General features: G+C 45.4%; 1 protein-coding gene and 1 non-coding gene across 4 annotated transcripts in view; one reads left to right on the top strand and one right to left on the bottom strand.

The window, feature by feature from the left end:
- LOC138945740 (phospholipid-transporting ATPase IF-like) overlaps positions 1-18,741 on the top strand; it is a 74,195-nt gene that overhangs the window by 21,101 nt on the left and 34,353 nt on the right. For all 3 annotated transcript variants that reach the window (XR_011449101.1, XM_070317235.1, XM_070317234.1), the window contains exons 2-14: positions 5,022-5,147; positions 5,943-6,032; positions 7,643-7,723; positions 9,345-9,452; positions 10,116-10,244; positions 11,062-11,278; positions 12,028-12,109; positions 14,271-14,406; positions 15,027-15,108; positions 15,642-15,757; positions 16,153-16,314; positions 17,110-17,285; positions 18,281-18,434. Coding sequence is in view for 2 of the 3 variants with exons in the window: in XM_070317235.1 (XP_070173336.1) it covers positions 5,022-5,147; positions 5,943-6,032; positions 7,643-7,723; positions 9,345-9,452; positions 10,116-10,244; positions 11,062-11,278; positions 12,028-12,109; positions 14,271-14,406; positions 15,027-15,108; positions 15,642-15,757; positions 16,153-16,314; positions 17,110-17,285; positions 18,281-18,434 (1,659 nt within the window). In the remaining variant the exon portion in view is untranslated. The remainder of the gene's footprint in view (positions 1-5,021; positions 5,148-5,942; positions 6,033-7,642; positions 7,724-9,344; positions 9,453-10,115; positions 10,245-11,061; positions 11,279-12,027; positions 12,110-14,270; positions 14,407-15,026; positions 15,109-15,641; positions 15,758-16,152; positions 16,315-17,109; positions 17,286-18,280; positions 18,435-18,741) is intronic.
- On the bottom strand, positions 18,065-18,183 carry LOC138946413 (5S ribosomal RNA). The gene has a single exon (XR_011449275.1). It is a non-coding gene; the product is annotated as a 5S ribosomal RNA (ribosomal RNA).

Raw genomic sequence — 18,741 nt, 5'->3', positions numbered from 1 at the left:
ACCATGTCTTATTTTCTGTTGAGTGTGTGATTTTCGTGTGTGTTTTGGTTGAACATGGCCGTCAGAATTATACTGATCAAACTGACAGTGCTTTTGTGTATGCATGTTTCAGATATGTGTGATATTACTGTATAATAGAGCGCAGTGTGTTATTGTCATTGAATGTGTATGATGTCAGAGCTCCCCACGGACGCCTCTCCTAGAGGGTCCATGGACCCCCACTTTAAAGTTTTAGAGGGTCCATGGACCCCCTCAGTGGAGTTTTAGAGGGTCCCAAACTGCAGGAGCCTCAAATTCAAAGTGTGTCAATGTGCCTTTGAGTGTGTGTGTGTGTGTGTGTGTGTGTGTGTGTGTGTGTGTGTGTGTGTGTGTGTGTGTGTGTGTGTATGTGTGTGTGTGTGTGTATGTGTGCTTCTTCTTCTTCTTGGCGTTCGCAGAGGTTACACAATCAGTCCAGCACTGGTGATAAATGTTGTCGTTTTCTCCAACTCCTGTCGACTGCCGTATAGTTTGGTCTGCAAGGGAGTTGGTGACGGCCACACTTCTTTTCGTTCCTCATCTAGTAAGGGACATCGCTGTAAGATGTGTTCCGCTGTTTGGTCCTCTTGACCGCAGGCACAGGTTGGTGATGGCGCCAGCTTGAACTTTCGGTTCATGTGAGCATTGAGCCTGTTGTGGCCAGTACGCAGCCTGATGAGGTTGACTTGCTGCTCTCTGGACATTGTGTGGTAGTCATCTCTGTTTGTCCTTGGCCTCATCAATGCCTTGATGATTGTCTTCTGCTCACTAAAGCTGACACTGTTTTCAGGTTGGTCTTCCACGGCTCCTTCTTTTGCCAGCTCATCTGCCCTTTCATTTCCTGGTATCCCACAGTGTGCTGGTATCCACTGGAGGACAACTCTCCTGGTTTGTCTGACCATCTGTAATGCTTTGGCCAGCTGTGGGAGTTTGTCGTTCTCTAGGGCCTGAAGGACTGAAAGGGCGTCCGAGAGGAAGACAACTTGGTAGCAAGGGTCTGCGGAGTCCTGAACGAAGGAGGCGGCCTGCATGAGAGCTTCTGCTTCTGCTTTATAGTTTGTGCAGTGTTTGCCAGTGGCAACGCTGGATGTAGCTGTATGTCCCCCAGGGAACTGGATGAGAATGCCTGCACCTCCATTGAGCACGGCGTTAGTTGCTGATCCATCGGTGTATACATGGATCCACGCCTCTTTTGGGTACTGTTCGTCGATCAGGGCTAAGGTGAGTGCCTGTCGAGCTGTGTCATTCTGATCTTCTCCTGAGGTAACATGTGGAACACTGGTGCAGATCTGGATGCCTGGTTTCTCTGTTGCCTTGGGGGTTTCCTCTTCTTCTTGAGTCAGAGGTAGAGTGTTCTGTGGAAGGACTTCCCTGTACTGTCGAGAAAGTCTCTTGCTCTCGTGTACAAAACTGCTCCGTTTAAGCCGGTTCTTGGTGAGGTTGCTCAGTCTGTGCTTCATGGGGTGGTCGGGTAGGCACTTGAGCTTCTCGGCCTGTACCATAGTCTTGGCTTCTCTTCTCTGACAGAGGGGTTGGATGGTGGTAAGCTTCTCCATTTCCTTGATGGGCGTGGATTTCATTGCACCGGTGATGAGTCGGAGGGCCTGGTTTTGCACACGGTCAAGGGTCTGCAGGTTTGTCTTGGCTGAGGTTGACCACGCTGTGGAGCCGTACTCGAGGTGGGGTCTGATTGTTCCCTGGTATACTGTCTTCAGTATCTTCTCGTTCGCTCCCCAGGTGGTACCTGCCAGCTTCCTGAGTATGGCTAGCTTGCGCCGGGCCTTTGTCTCTGCCTGTGCAATGTGTGGTTTCCAGGTCTGCCGTCTATCAAAGGTGACACCAAGGTACGTTGCTTCTTCATCCTCTCTCAGAGGAGTTCCACCAAGCCTAATGGTTCCGGCTTTCTGCTTTGGCGACAGTGTGAATAGGGTGGTGGAGGATTTCTCCTTGTTGATGGAGACGCACCAATCTTCTGCCCATGCGTTCAGCCTATCTGCCGCTTGCTGCATTCTGTAGGTGGCAGTACTTGCGTGCTCCTCCTTACACCAGATCACAAGGTCGTCTGCGTAGAGAGCAGCTTTGATCCCCTTGGGCATCTCAGACACCAGATCGTCGATGAAGAGAAGGAAGAGTGTGGGGGAGAGGACTCCGCCCTGAGGGACGCCATGACGAAGGAGGAACTTCTTGCTTTTGGTCTGGTCGACGTTAACTCTTGCCCTGCGGTTATAGAGGTAAGAGCGAATCCACTGGTACATGTTGCTGGACACGCCTTTCCTCAGCAGTTTTACAAGGAGTCCATCTTTCCAGACCTTGTCAAAGGCCTTCTGAAGATCTATCCAGGTGACGAAGACCAGCTTCTGTTCCTGAAAGGCATCTTCAACTTCTTGCGCCAGGTAAGTGACCTGATCTTCAGTGCTGCGGAACTGTCGGAATCCAGCTTGTTCAGGGGCGAGGAGGTTCCTGGATTCCAGGTACCACCTGAGGCGCTCGTTCACAATTCTCTCCAGGGTCTTCACAACACAGCTGGTGAGGCTGATTGGGCGATAGCTGGTGGCCTTCTTTGGATCCTTCCCTTTTTTTAAGATGGGGATCATGATCGCTTCTCGCCAGAGTTGTGGTAGCGATCCTTCTTGCCAGCTGCTGTTGAAGACCTCGAGTAGCTTGTTCTCTGCTGCACTACCAAGGTGGGTTAGCATCTCGTTGGTGATGCCGTCTGGGCCAGGGGACTTCTTCGCCTTTGACTTTTTCAGAGCTGAGTGCAGCTCGTGGAGTGTGAGTGGTTGACTCATGGCGTCCACTGTCGACTGTCTGGCAGGTCTCTCTCTTTTCTCTCTTCTTGCTTCTCTCTGTTTCTCGGGGCTAACATGGAGGTTGCTCTCAGCTGCATAGCTTTCAGCAAATTGGTTGGCAGCATGCTTTCCAGTTAGCACCTTCCCGTTCTCTTCTAATGCGATCTTTCCTCTGCTGGTGTTCTCATCATTCAACTGCTTGGTGAGCCTCCAGAGCTTTCTGCCATCCTTCTCAAGGTTCAGAGAGCTTGTTTTCTCTTGCCAGCTTCTCCGTCTTGCCTGTAGCTTCTTTTTGAGAAATTTGGCTTTGGCTTCCTGGAGGCGGATGTTGTTGTTTTGTGACGGGTTGACTTCTGCTTCCCTTCTGGCGTCTGCCAGATCATCATCCAGTTCCTGCAATTCATTGCTCCAGTAGGGCTTATAGTCTCTCCTGGCACCCCTGGGAATGGACTCACGCGCTGCTCTGAGGATGCTCATGTTGAAGTCCTTCGCCACCATGTTGATGTCTCGACCCTCGACTCTGATGTCTTTGGTGAGTTCGCTGGTGCGGTGTCTAAAGAGGAACCAGTTCGCTCTTTTGTAGTTCCACCGAGGGAAGGAAGCTTCAGTGCAGGACTCCATGCCCAGGGTCAAAAAGACTGGCCGATGGTCACTTCCACCTAGCTGTTCTCCGACCTCTCTGCTGGTTAGCTGGTGCATGTCTTCCGTGCAGAAGGCTAGGTCAGGAGTTGATGTAGTGTGCCATCTTCTGGAGTAGAATGTAGGGCAGTCAAAGGGACTGTTCAAAAGGATGAGACCTTTGTCGTCCTGCCAGTTCTCCACCTCTTCTCCTCTCCGATCCAGGTGGTCATATCCCCAACTCTGTGAATGACTGTTGAAGTCACCCACCACGATGAAGTTGGAGGCCTTTGCGGGGATCGTGTCAAGGGCGAGGTGTCTATCATTGGGGCAGTAGAAGTTGACAAGATGGAATTCTGATGTCTTCGTCTGGATTCGAATCACCTGATATTCGGAGTCCTCCATGTGCGTTTCTATCAAACAGGCATTGATGTTGTTCCTGATGAGGGTCAGGATTCCTCCTTTGCTTCGGTCTGTTCTGTCGGACCTAAGGCATTGGTAGCCTCTCACTTTGAAGGACTTTTGGGGTGTCAGGTGCGTCTCCTAGAATACAGCAGATGTTGATGTTCTTCTCATGCAGGATATGCTCCAACTCTGTCTTCTTGTTCAGGATACTTTCTGCGTTCCAGTGCATGACCTGGAAAGGTCGCTGCTGACTGGGTTTCTTCCTGGTTGTGGTGGTGCCAGTCACTTTCCTCCCGCGTCCCCTGGCGTGACAAGACGGACGGGAGGGACCTCCAGTAGTTGGGGCTGGGTCCCTTTGAGGCATGGGACCCGACGCTGCTCCACCCTGGGGGGTCCTCAATGGGCGAGCGCCATTTCCATCTGTGCTGGTTGATTGTGTCATCATTTGCGTAAGTGCGTGTACCCGTGGTTTGTTAGAATGCGCCGTGCGGCCCGGGTCCTCCGTCTTCAGCATTCGGGGTTTTCTGTCGGGGTTACCTCACCCTTAGCTCATGGCCCGTACGTCCTACCCTGAGAGCACAGGGGGGAGGATTTTCCGGGATCCCACCCGGAGCCAGTTTGGTCCGCGGCCGCAAGCGGCTGATCTCCATATCTGAAGACCGTTCCCCTATCCGCCACCCGGGGACGCGCTGGGTTGGGGGTGGTCGCCCCACTGAAAATCCCACACTGGGTTAAGAAAGATCAGCCTGTCCCAGGTGTGTGTGTGCACTTTAGCATCCTTTCCGATGTACATTGTTCCTGCATGAAACTGGCATTTTTGCTTGCACTAGACTTACACTGAAAACAACAGTCTGAAAACAGTACCAAGGGTACGCACGGTACCATTGATTTAGTGCATCCCTGGACTCGCTCGTTTTAGATTTAGTGTGTCTCGATCGGGACCCCCTCAATACATTTCTGGTACGTGTTTTCAGCTTCTAGTGCATATTAGGCGCAGGGACGCGCAGTATGGGGAGCCCTGGATGTGTGTAGTAACACTGAGATGTGTGATACATAATGTATTGGTGTATATAATACTTGTCATTGAATGTGCATGATGTGTGTGTGTGTTACAGAGATGTGTGATACATTGTATTGGTGTACAATATATAATACTTGTCATTGAATGTGTATGATGCGTGTGTGTTACAGAGATGTATGAAACATGACCGTCCTGAGACTCGAACTGTGCACGTGGGCAACAGAGCTAGTGCCGCCCTCGGCGACGAAGCGTACGTCCCAGAGAAATTCATTGACAACCGAGTCATCTCATACAAGGTGAGGCTGCAGGTCTTTCTTGTTTTGATGTGGGTTTATTTGTTGTTTTTGTGTGCGGTTTTATTTATTTTTAATTTTTTTATTTTGTGGGGGGGGGTGGGGGGGGGTGGGGGGGGGTGGGGGGGGTGGGGGGGGGTGGGGGGGGGTGGGGGGGGTTGGGTCTGGTTTTGAGCTGTTTGTGACACAGCCTTGATGTTTTATTCAGGCAATTTTACATTTTTTCATGCAATGCACAGAAGTTACATAATGGCAAAGTGGATATGACGGATAAAAACACATTGTTTGGTGCATTTTCCTTAATCTTTTTCATTCCTTGTATCTGTCTCTTTTGATCTGCACATTGTTCCCTGCACCTCTCTGGGTTTCTGTTGTCTGTCTGCCTGACCCCTCCCCCCCTCTCTCGATCTCGACTGGATACCATGATAGAAAAAAATGTAAAATAAAAGGGTTATATTATAAGTGCTTGTGTAATTGATTTGGTAACATAAATCTTGTTTCATTGTTATTAACAATTGTTTTGTCCTTGCAACAAACAAGAAAAGAAGGACACTGGGTTTACAACATATATTCAACATTTCTAAATGTTACTTTTGTTTCCATGTTCAGTAGCTGAATTATGGCCAGTACATTTTCTACATAATTAAAATGTAAGAGATCATGAAAATGTTGTTTGAGGGTTTTGACGGTTTGTATTCCTTTTGATTTCTTTTAAAATTTACTATTTGTATCAATGTTAGATTTGTTTAACATCTTCTTTGAACCACTTGTCATTTTGTTGTTTTCTGTTTGTTTCAGTACACTCTTCTGACCTTTTTACCCAAAAACCTGTTTGAACAGTTCCGTCGTATCGCCAACTTTTATTTCTTGGTTGTTGGAATTATTCAGGTGATTGTGTTTGTGTTGCTATAAATGTGTTTGTCAGGTTTGGTGAAATGTAGATTTTTTGAATAAAATCAGTGTTGCCTTAAAAGACAGTTCTTCCCCTGAAAACAGTTGCACTCACTATCTTAGAACTGTCCATGCTTTATGTGGGATAAGACTTGGCATCCCTCCACTTGGACACATGTAAAGCCTGGCCAGGTCTGAGATGGCCAGGTCTGAGATGGCCAGGTCTGAGATGGCCAGGTCTGAGATGGCCAGGTCTGAGATGGCCAGGTCTGAGATGGCCAGGTCTGAGATGGCCAGGTCTGAGATGGCCAGGTCTGAGATGGCCAGGTCTGAGATGGTGAGGTCGTGTCATTTAAACTATGGTCACACAGCGGCGATTCAATCGTACGATTTGTTCCATACCAGGCGCTCGTCAATTGACTTGCATGCAGCAACCCATCACACGGCAAATGCACTGTGCGATAGCAGACGATTTTTGGAGAAGCGGCTATAATGGTAATGTTCAAACATTGCTCTCACTCTCTCTAAAAAAAGACCTGTAAGCGTTAGGCCTTCGTACAGACAGTTGCATCTGATGGTTCCCTACCGTAGTACACGCCTAAAATGTCTCCTTTGTAATTGAGTAAGAAACTGTTCTTCTGAAAAGTTTCGAATGGACGAAGAAACGCTGTTCGCCATTTTTGTGTGAAGGCCGCAACGGCTCGTTCAGATTGGTCCTCACCTGCGATTTACTCGCAGTGAATTATAGAGCAGGTTCTATCGCCCGAAGCAACGAGAGAATCGCTTGGAAGTGACTTGTAGCTAGATCGTAGCTTAATTGTAAGTGCAAATTGTTCGATGTGACGGGGTGAATCTTTGAACATGATGGCTGCATTACAGGGGGAGGACTGTGCCTTTAAACAGTGTGTATAACTTTGCTGTAGTTAGGTTGCCTGAACTGGAGAGCTTTGCTGTGAAATGTAAGAGATGATGTTTGGAAATATAACTCTGTCTGGGTGTTGTCTGTGCAAAAGTTGCCCCCCTCCCTCTTTCCGAAAGAGTAAAGTAAACACACTCCACTGATTTCTTTGACTGATCTGGCAGTAACCAGGTATGCTTGCCTCAATTGTTTGAATGGACATAACTCTTAATCAGCCAGTTAATCCACAGACAGAGTTATTTTCAGAATTTGTCTGTTGTGTTTTTTTTGAATGTGTTTATTTCACAAACTGCAATGAAGAATTTGCCTGATTATGACATGGTCTGCCTTTTCCCCATCAACTGAAAGAAACTGTATTGGAAGGGTCTTATGAGTAACAATAGCTGGGTGTTAATTTATATCTGTGGTTGGTAAAATGAATTTTAACTTTATTTTATTGTACCTTTTATTTTTAACAGGAGTTCTGGAGTAGTATTTTCAGATTTTTTATGTTTATTTTTTAGAGCCATCTTCTTTTCTTTGCATTTGATTTGTCAAAGCTTTAACTCAATTTTTTTAATAATTTTTAAAATTTGTCTTTCTTCTGATTGTCTAATGTGATTCTGGGGAATTTTTTTTCTCAGTTGTCAGTGATGTCTTATTTGATTATATATTTTCTGTTGTTTTGATAATGTGATTGTTGTTTTAGTTGTTGATTGACACACCTGTGACCCCCATTACCAGCATCCTACCTCTTGTTTTCGTCATCTCCGTCACTGCCATCAAACAGGTACAGCAAAGGTGTTTTGTTGTTATTTTGGAAATGAGGATAATGTCAGTTAATGTCAGATAATGTCAGCTACAGCGGATCCCCCCTTTTAAGGCCTTCACAAATCTGAGAAAATCGGGTCTTAAAATGGAGGGATCGAGTCTTAAAATGGGGAACATTTTGTTTGTTTGTTTGTTTGTTTGCTTAACGCCCAGCCGACCACGAAGGGCCATATCAGGGCGGTGCTGCTTTGACATATAACGTGCGCCACACACAAGACAGAAGTCGCTGCACAGGCTTCATGTCTCACCCAGTCACATTATTCTGACACCGGACCAACCAGTCCTAGCACTAACCCCATAATGCCAGACGCCAGGCGGAGCAGCCACTAAATTGCCAATGTTAAAGTCTTAGGTATGACCCAGCCGGGGTTCGAACCCACGACCTCCCTATCACGGGGCGGACGCCTTGCCACTAGGCCAACCGTGCCGGTGGGGAAAATTTACAGAGGTTATGAACAGAAAGTCTGAGAAAACAGGGTCTTAAAAAGGAGGGAGTCTTAAAAGGGGAGTTCCACTGTAGTTGAAGAACTTTTCTGTCAGGAAATATGGAATTTATAGGCGTTTAGATTTGTTTGCCTCTTGTGGTTTCACTTTTTTCTGTGTAGGTCTCTGTTCATCGACACCCATGATGTTTTATGTGTCACTCTTGTGCTGCATGTTTCTGCCTTTAACTTTTTTAAGCCCAGGTATATTGTTTGGTGTTGGAAATCTCCAAGGTACCTTAATTTAATTCAAATTTCAAATGGCCAAACATGTTGTCATTAATTTTTTTTATAACTTTTTCATGGTGGGAGGAAAGCACTGCCTTCACTTCTAAAAATTAACCAAAATTGTATGGCCATTTTGGCAAATTTTCCAAAGAAGGTCCCTGAAGTTTTGCATGTTTATAGACATGGTAATATTCCCCTCCGCTGTGAAACCTGGACACTACTAGCCGAAACAGAACGAAAGATCCAAGCCTTCGAGTTCAAGTGCTTGCGCAGACTGCTGCGCATCTCATACTTGGAACACAAGACGAACGAGTACGTGCGGAACACAACAACGGCACTCGTGGGACCCCAGGAACCCCTCCTGGCAACTGTCAAACGACGCAAGCTTGTCTGGTTCGGTCACATCACCAGGCACGACTCCCTGTGCAAGACTATACTTCAGGGAACTCTGGAGGGTGGTCGTCGCCGTGGCCGACCGAGAAAGAGCTGGACAGACAATGTCAAGGAATGGACCTCGCTTCCCATGGATGAGCTGCTCACAACGGCCCAGAACAGACCCGAATGGAAGAGGACTGCTGTCTCGTCGTCCCTCATGCCCCCCCCGACGGCCAGATCGGTCAAGGGAATGAAATGAATGAATGAATATTCCCCTCTAAGCGTGATAGTGTGGTGTTACTTTTTTATGGTGGGGGAACAGTAACGCCTAGCTAGGGCTGCCTTAAACTTCTGAAAATTAACCAAAATATTATGGCCGTTTCGGCAAATTTTCCAAACAAGGTCCCTGAAGTTGTGCATGTTGAGACATCTTGTATTCCCTGGTACCATAGACTGAGATGTAAGTTTTGATGTTTTAAACATGTTAATTGACAGGGCTATGAAGACTGGCTGCGTCACAAAGCCGACCGAGATGTCAACAACAGGAAGTCCACTGTGGTGGAAGGGGGGAGTCTCAAAGATTGTAAATCCATGCACATCAAGGTAAGAAGTAATGGTGATAGTGATGGTGGTACCTGCACGGTGAGGCCCTCTGATGAGAGGACACCTCTCAATAAAGTGCATGTTTTGCTGTCCCTTTGTCTAATGTCTTGATATAATAAACATACCTGTCATGTTTCCAAAGCTCCAGAGAACATTTTTGAGACCACCTGATTGCACCATTTTGCATACATTTTTCAAAAAGAAATTCCTGGGGGGCAGCATACTTTCAGGGTTTTAAACAAAATGTCATGATCTTGTGTGTTTGTTTTGTTCATGGTCTGTAACTCCCACGGCTTTTATGTGCATGATTGTTTTTACCCCGCCATTTAGGCTGCCATACACAGCTTTCGGGGGAAGCACGCTGGGTATTTTCGTGTTTCTATAACCCACCGAATTCTGACATGGATTACAAGATCTTTTCTCTGCGCACTTGGTCTTGTGCTTGCGTGTACACACGAAGGGGGATAAGGCGCTAGCAGGTCTGCACATGAGTTGACGTGGGAGATCAGAAAATCTCCACCCTTGACCCACCAGGCGGCCGCGGCATGGATTTGAACTCACGAAACTCCAATTAAGAGGCCGATGTTGTATCCACTAGACCACTGCGCCGTCATGTGTGTCGACTGATCTCATGCTTGATGTTTCTGTGTTCCTGCACTTCAGGTGGGAAACATCGTGCGTGTTCAGATCAACGAGGAGTTCCCCTGTGACCTGGTCATGCTGTCGTCCAGTGATCCCGAGGGAAAGTGCTACGTCACCACAGCCAACCTGGACGGTGAAACTAACCTCAAGGTCAGATTAATCGCAGAATACCATGGGCCTATTACTGCTCCGGTAAAACTACCATACATCCCCCAAAACAGGTCTTAATTCAAAAGGGAGGGAGTCTTGAAAATGGGTGTAAACATTTACAGAAATAAGCAGATGAGTATGCAAATCTAGTGAGATCACCATCTTTGAGGAAATAAAACCCTACGATTAAAAATGCACAGCAACAACTAACAAGAAAAAAATTTGTATGGTAATTAAAAGAAAAATTATTAGAAAAAATGAGCTCCTGTCTTTGAAAAACCCCACCATAAAGCAAATACAAAATGTGCAGCAATGATTAGCAAACACAATAACAATAAGGAAACGATGAGTTGGAATGAATTTGAGTCTTATGATAATATTTTCTTTGACATCTTTAGCAGGATTAGCTTCTCTCTTTGCTGCAAACTCTCTTCTCTTGCCATTTTTCCGACTCAGCTGAATAATCAGGAGAGTGTCTAGAAACTGTAATGGGACATGATGAAGGTGAATCATATAAGCAGTTGCTAGTCTGTTCTTTGCAGACGTTCCTCTGTAATGGGACATGACAAAGGGGAGTCCTATAAGCATTTGTTTTTCTTTGCAGACGTTCCACTGTAATGTGACATGACAAAAGGGAGTCATATAAGCATTTGATCTTATTGTCCTTTTCTTTGCAGACGTCCCACAATAATGGGACACAATGAAAGGGGAGTTGTTTAAGCATTTGAGTCTCTTGTCTTTTCTTTGCAGATGCTCCACTGTAATGGTACATGATGAAGGGGAGTCATATAAGCATTTACTTGTTTGTTCTTTGCAGACGCATGTGTGCGTGCCAGAGACAAGGAGCTACCAGAAGGACAGTGACTTTGATCGGCTGGAGGCCAAGATAGAATGCGAGCAGCCCATGGCCGACCTCTACCGGTTTGTGGGCAACATGCACGTTGTGCGCAATGGGGAAAAGGTTGTGCACTCGCTCAGTACGGAGAACGTCTTGCTGCGAGGCGCCAGGCTCAAGAACACCACTTATGTTTTTGGTATGGGAATGGCTTCTTGTGTTTTTGTGTGTGAGGTTAGTTTCGTGTGGGTGTGTCTGTGGGTGTGTCTGGTTGTGTGTGTGTGTACATGTACAAGTGTCAGTTTGTGAGTTTGCATGTGTGCCAGAGTGTTTGTGTGTGTGTGTGTGCGCCCTGTGTGTGTGTGTGTGTGTGTGTTTGCTTTTCAGAAAAGTCATTTTTCTGTGTTGTTGAAATGACTGATATGTGCTTTTCATGTGTGCCTACGGTTGAAAGACAGTTTTTGGCTCACGAAGTGTAGCCTATGCGATCGTAACTTTGTCTGTCTGTGCGTTTGTGCGTTTGTGCGTGTGTGTGTGCGTGTGTGTGTGTGTTTGTGCGTGTGTATGTCTGTGGTAGAAACTTTAACATTTCCGAGTCTATGTGTGAGTGGTTATCCAAGACTATGGATAAAGCTCGCATAAGATTACGTCACGGTCAAAAGTGTTTGACGTCAATTAATGCATCATGACGGCATTCCTCCCTGTAGTCTTTCTCTCTCGCGTGGTGTGTGTGGTCTCGGTCATTGTTATTTTGAGCGGGCCGAGACTATTTGGCAGTCGTGTCCCTGAAAGTAGGCTACATGCAGACAGACAGATCTAGATCCACAGTGTCACCTAAGCTTACTGTGTGTGTGGGTGTGTATGTGTGACGGAGTGATTGAGTTTGTGTTACTGTTTGTCTATTTCTTACGTGAGCCTTGAAGGCTTCGCCTCTTGTTCTTTTTGCAGGGTGTGCAATATACACTGGCCAGGAAACAAAGATGGCGTTGAATTCCAAGTTCAAGAAAACCAAATTCTCTCGTGTGGAATGGTGAGTGCTTTGTCAATCAAGTTTTGATTTTTCCTGCACTTTCCTCCCCTTATAGAACATGCATTAATAAATTCTTCTTCTTCTTCTTCTTTTTCTTCTTCTTCTTCGTTCATGGGCTTAGAATCCACGTTCACTCATGTTTTTAGCACGAGTGGATTTTTACGTGTATGACCGTGTGTGACCGTTTTTACCCTGCCATACGCTGATTTCGGGGGAGACATGCTGGGTATTTTTGTGTTTCTATAACCCACCGAACTCTGACATGGATTACAGGATCTTTTCCGTGCGCACTTGGTCTTGTGCTTGCGTGTACACAAGTTGACCTGGGAGATCGGAAAAATCTCCACTCTTAACCCACCAGGCGGCAGCGACCGGGATTCGAACTCATGACCTCCCGATTAGGAGGCCGATCAATGTCTTACCACCACGCACGCCACTGCGCTCGTCTACATTAATAACAATATGCCACATTGTTTTCTTCTGTTTTCCGTTGTCTTAAAATGCGCGTTTTTGTATTAGGTTAATATTCAGAAAACTTAAATGCACATCATTTGAAAGATATTTTCAGATTTGTTTGCTTAATGCTATTGTTTTTCTTAACTCCAATGACAGCACTTGTATCAGAGTCCTTAAACTCTGAGCAAACTATTTATGAAGCACATTTCAGAATTGTAGGCTTGTAGCAACTTTCCAAGTGATGCTAAGTTAGGTTTCTGTTTTGTATGCAGCGCCGTGACTTGGGAAATATATATAAGTATGCTGTTAATTTTGGATTGTCTCAATATGGCTGTTGTGAACGTTTTTGCTTTTTTTTCTTGTTGTGCTCTTCGACACATTTTTATTGGATTTTATTGGTGTTTAATGTTTTTGTGTTTTTGTTTGATATTTAGTTTTTGTTAGTTTGTTTGCTTGGTAATAACAGAATAATAATAGTTTACTTCTAGCTGAATCACAGAAAGTATGATGAATTATGAGAACAGTGTCTCTCTTTCAGGACCTGAAAAAAAGGAGAAACCTTGGGTCTTTTAAAGGAGAGAGTCTTAAAAGGGGGGGGGGGGGTGGGAGGGGGGGGGGGGGGGGGGAATTTACAGAGGTTCTGAAGAAAAAGTATGAGAAAACAGTTTCCAAAGGGACACATGGGGGTTCCAGTAGGTGACAAGACACAGGAAGAAAGACAATTGTGAGAATTTTGCTTTATGTAAAATGTTGAAAGTGTTCAGGGATAACACATGTAGCAATTCAAATAGACAATTTAGGGAAATAACTCTGGGTTTTTATGTGCTGTGGAAGATTCGTGTCCCTTAGAAAGAGTGAGGCAAGCATTGCCCTACATTCAAACAGCCGAGGTCATCACAGTGAAAAGCATTAGCTTCAAGTAGTTTTTGTGTGCTTAAGTGTCCAAAAGGACTTGATACGCCCTTTTGTTTTGAAGTTATTTGGCACATCAAAGCTTGCTGTTTACTGCTGCTTTGATTGCTTGTACAGTGGAACCCACCTGTTAAGACCCTCCTTTTTAAGACCTTGTTTTCTCAGACTTTCTGTTCATAACCTCTGTAGAATTACCCCCATTTTAAGACTCCCTCCTTTTTAAGACCTTGTTTTCTCAGATTTTCTGTTCATAACCTCTGTAGAATTACCCCCATTTTAAGACTCCCTCCTTTTTAAGACCTGATTTTCTCAGATTTTTGGAGGTCTTAAAAGGGGGGTTCCACTGTATTTCTTCCACAGCCTGTACAAAATTGACATAGTTCGTTCCCAAAATGTTCTAGGCCCCCAATGAATAAAATGATTGTTTCCAATAATACAGCAACAACAACCCAAAAATGAGGGATCAGTAGCTCGGTTGCTTTTTAACAGTTTTTTTAATCAAAGTTTTTAAAGGCGCATTTTGCTTTTGTAAACAGCCGGTTATCGTGAGAGCTGTGTTCCCTTGATGTCGGGGACCTTTCTTTGTATAGTCTGCAAAATTATTGTTAAAAATATTTAACTAATACTTTTTCTTGAAGGGTTGAAACATTTTTCTAGGGTCAGGAGAAAAAAATATTGTCAGTTGGGGGATCGGAAAAAATTGAATATTTGTCTTGGCCTTATATTTTCTCTGTGATGCGCATGTTATGTAGTGTGTGTTGAGTTGACCCTTGTGTTGGTGTGTGTGTCCCAGGCGCATGAACACCTTAATCATCCTGTTCATCCTGGTCCTCTTCACCCTGTCCTCCCTGTTCACCGGTCTAAAACACTGGTACACCAAGACCTTTGACCTTCCCTGGTATGTCCCCCCTGGCAAGGATGACCTCACGGTGAGTGACCTTGACCCACTGTAATTGTCAGTCTTGCCATTGTGTTTATGACATTTGAGTTTAGCATAGTCCCAAATTAACCCGGTGGATGTGACGTCATAATTACGGAGAGAAGAGCAAATCTGTTTGAGATTCACTCAGTGGGTCGGTGAACCTTACACGGGGCATATATCAGGCTATGGCCTTGAGCTTAAAATGTGGACTTGCATGTACCTGCATTTTGTACATCAGACCTTTCTTGGTTTGTTCTTTGTAGAGATCAGCATGACCTTGTGGTGAATAACCTTGACCTTTTTCTAACGCCAATGTCTTGATGGTTGATTTTGATTATCGCTGTTCCCGGGTCTGCACAATCATCCTGTTACTCATTTCTGGCATGCTGTTAAATGTTCAAATGACCTTGTAGAAATGACCTACAGTATTAGCAAATGACCTTGACCTCTTGTTGTTGCTAGTTGTATTTATGTTTGTTTTGTGGATAAAGTTCAAAGAACTTTTGAACAACAGAGGATTGGTTTCTTGAATGATAAAGTATAGAATTGCTTTTAGTTCATGTAAAATATTTCAATTTTTTTTTGAATAGACCCCTTAATTAATGAGATGTATGGTTGTGTTTCCAGGCGAGCTATGTGGTTGAGGACTTCCTTGCTTTCATGGTGCTGTTCAACTATATCATCCCCATCTCTCTTTATGTCACTGTGGGTAAGTAACATGCCACCTTTTATAACTGGACAGACAGAGAGACAGACAGACAGACAGTCAACAGACAGACAGACAGACAGACAGACAGACAGACAGACAGACAGAGAAAGAGAGTGTGTGTGGTGTGTGTGTGTGTGTGTGTGTGTGTGTGCGCAGAGCCTTTTTATGATTTTTCTCAGGCTCAGATTTATTTTGTTGTGGTACCTTTATAATTGAACTGACACACATACACACACACACACACACACACATACACACACACACACACACACACACATACACACACACACACACACACACACACCTCACACATACATACACACACACACACACACACATACACACACACACACACACACACACACATACACACACACACACACACACACACACACACACACACACACACACACACACACACACACACACACACACACACACACACACACACACACACACATCCTCAGAGTCTAAAATCAGAAAAAAATCAAACTGCCCTAACTGATGTTTTTTCACTCTGTCTCTGTGCACAGAAATGCAGAAGTTTATCGGCTCCATGTTCTTCTCGTGGGACTCTGAGATGTACGATCCGCGGACTGACCTGCCAGCGCAAGCCAACACCTCTGACCTTAACGAGGAGCTTGGACAGGTGAGAGACACTTACCTTTGTCTTGATAGATTGCTTAAAGATGCTTTCCTTGTTGTGCAAACCATCATGTATGTCATAGCAGGTCTGACAAGGCTCTTACAGGGGTTAGGAGCTTTTATGATTTTTCTCAGGCCTATGATTTATTTTGTGGTGGTTCCTTTATAACTATGTTGAAGACTCTTTGAAGGACACACTGACACACGCACGCATACACGCACACATGCACGCATGCACACACACACACACACACACACACACACACACACACACACACACACACACACACACACACACACACACACACACACACACCCACACACACAATCTTTCACGCTTGAACATGTAGGTTTTTTTACCTGTTCATATTTACCTGCATTTCTATTTCCCTGTGCAAGGTGGAGTACCTGTTCACGGACAAGACGGGGACACTGACAGAGAACATGATGTGTTTCCGCCTGTGCTCCATCCAGGGGGCCGTGTTTGAGGAAATCGATGGTCAGCTGTGTCCCTTCCCGTCACCCGGGCAACTTCAGCCCTCACCTGTCACGAACTGGACGGTTGGTTTCTTTATTTGTTGTGTCTGCTTAACCACCTTGCAGAATTTCCTCTCACCTTTCCAGGCCAAAATGGCTGTGCCAAAATGACATAAAAAGGTTTTCCCGGATTTTAACCCTTTCGTTGCGTGTAGGAATTGTCCGCTGAAGTCCTTGGTAACTTTCTTTCACGGGCAACAAACTGTTCAAAAAACAACAAAGCAGAAGAAGAAAAACAACAAACAAACAATGTGTGAGTGTGTGCTGTGTTTATTTATACATCAAGGGCACACTGCAAGTTGTCAATTCAGGTCAATACAGGTAATGCTTTGTTTACTAATAATTTCTTGCAGCGAACTGGTCAATACAGTAATACCTGCAGTGAAAGGACACCTTTGGGATGAGCTAAAAGTGTACTTACAGTGTGGGTGTTGTGACATGACAGGTTATACTTCAGTCAAGTCTATAGAGAAAGGAACAAGAGGTGGCATCTTTTACTGGGAGGTGTCCTCTCATTAGAGAGATCTTACATGGCAGGAGTTTTTCACAGTGTTGCTGTTGTTTCAGGACAAAATGGCCGAGTTTTTCACCGTGTTGCTGTTGTTTCAGGCCAAAATGGCAGAGTTTTTCACCGTGTTGCTGTTGTTTCGGGACAAAATGGCAGAGTTCTTCACCGTGTTGCTGTTGTTTCAGGACAAAATGGCCGAGTTCTTCACCGTGTTGCTGTTGTTTCAGGACAAAATGGCAGAGTTTTTCACCGTGTTGCTGTTGTTTCAGGACAAAATGGCAGAGTTTTTCACCGTGTTGCTGTTGTTTCAGGACAAAATGTTTGAGTTCTTCATGGTGCTAGTGCTGTGCCACACGGTGCGAGTGGACAACGTGTCCGGGGGGGACGCAGGGTTCGGGGCGTCCACCGTCTACAGCTCGGACGGCCAGGATTACGACTATCACGCGTCATCACCCGACGAGAAGGCGCTCGTGGAAGCTTGTCGCAGGTAGGCTTGCTGTCTAGCTTTGCTTGTTTAACCTTCACTGGATCACGCTTTGGACTACACAATCCATATGATGTGGGTCATGTACGACCCATACTTTCTTAAGAAGGATGCAATGTAAAAAGTATGGGTCGTACACAACACACGCCATCCGAATAGGGATAAACTCTTTACCGCTTCTTTGCAGAGTATGGGTGGTACACAACCCAAGCCATCCGAATAGGGATAAACACCTTAAAATACCTTCTTTAATTCCACGACCCACAACATCCGGGCTGTGTAGTTCAAATTATGTCATTGTTTTATTTGTTGGTTTACAAAGATAATCCTTTAAAAAATGGTCAATAGGAAGGTTCTATGGTGTTTGAAGATTACATGGAGTCTCAGTTAAATACTCCAAATAGTTTTAGAGATACAGACTCTTTTTTGAGGCTGTGGGTTGTCCACGGCCCAGGAAGCACGGTAAAGGTTAAAGGCATATTCCTGCCTGTGAAATCAGTTAGACTCACTGTCTCTCATGTTAGACTTCCTCCCTTTTGACCCTGTTTTCTCAGACTTTCTGTTCATAACCTATGTGAGTTTACCCCCATTTTAAGACTCCCTCCTTTTGGGGATCTAATTTTCTCTGATCTTTTGAGGTCTTCTTCTCCTTCTTCTTTTGCGTTCGTGGGCTGAAACTCCCACATACACTCGTGTTTTTGAACAAGTGGAATTTTACGTGTATGACCGTTTTTACCCCGCCATTTAGGCAGCCATACGCCGATTTCGGAGGAAAAAATGGATGCCAACTGCACCCGGTGTTCCCAGGCGGTCACCCATCCAAGTACTAACAGGGCCCGACGTTGCTTAACTTCGGTGATCGGATGAGAACCGGTGCTTTCAACGTGGTATGGCCGTTGGCTTTTGAGGTCTTAAAAGGAGAATTAAAGGCGATATTAAAGATTAAAGATTTTAACATTGCTGTATGTCACTGTGCCTCATGTCTACTTTGCTTGCAGGTATGGCATCATTTACCACGGCATACATGATGAGCTGATGGAGGTCACTTTCCCCACAGAGACGGAGATGCGACGTTACAAGGTTCTGCACATCCTTGACTTCAGCCCCACTCGTCGCTGTATGAGCATCATCCTAAAGAATGATCAAGGTGAGGTCGGGTGCAGTGGCATAGTGGTTAAAACATCGGCCCTTTGTGTGGACGGTTCCGGGTTCGGGTTCGAAATCCCAGCCGCGCCCGTCTAGGCAGTCAAGCAAGTGCCGCTGGATTGGACCACTCAAGGATTCTTTCCCTTCTCCTGTTACCCCCCAAAAAGAGACTTATCCCAACATGGCAAAGGCCTAGTAGATAAGACGCCAGCCTCCCAAGCGGAAGGTTGTAGGTTCGAATCCCTGCTGCGCCTTGTTGGTTAAGGGTGGAGATTTTTCCGATGATCTGGGTCAACTTATGTGCAAACCTGCT

Source organism: Littorina saxatilis, linkage group LG13, assembly GCF_037325665.1.
Source record: "Littorina saxatilis isolate snail1 linkage group LG13, US_GU_Lsax_2.0, whole genome shotgun sequence".
Lineage (NCBI taxonomy): Eukaryota > Metazoa > Mollusca > Gastropoda > Littorinimorpha > Littorinidae > Littorina > Littorina saxatilis.
Note: the sequence above shows the minus strand (reverse complement) of the source record. Positions and strands in the feature narration are given on the sequence as shown.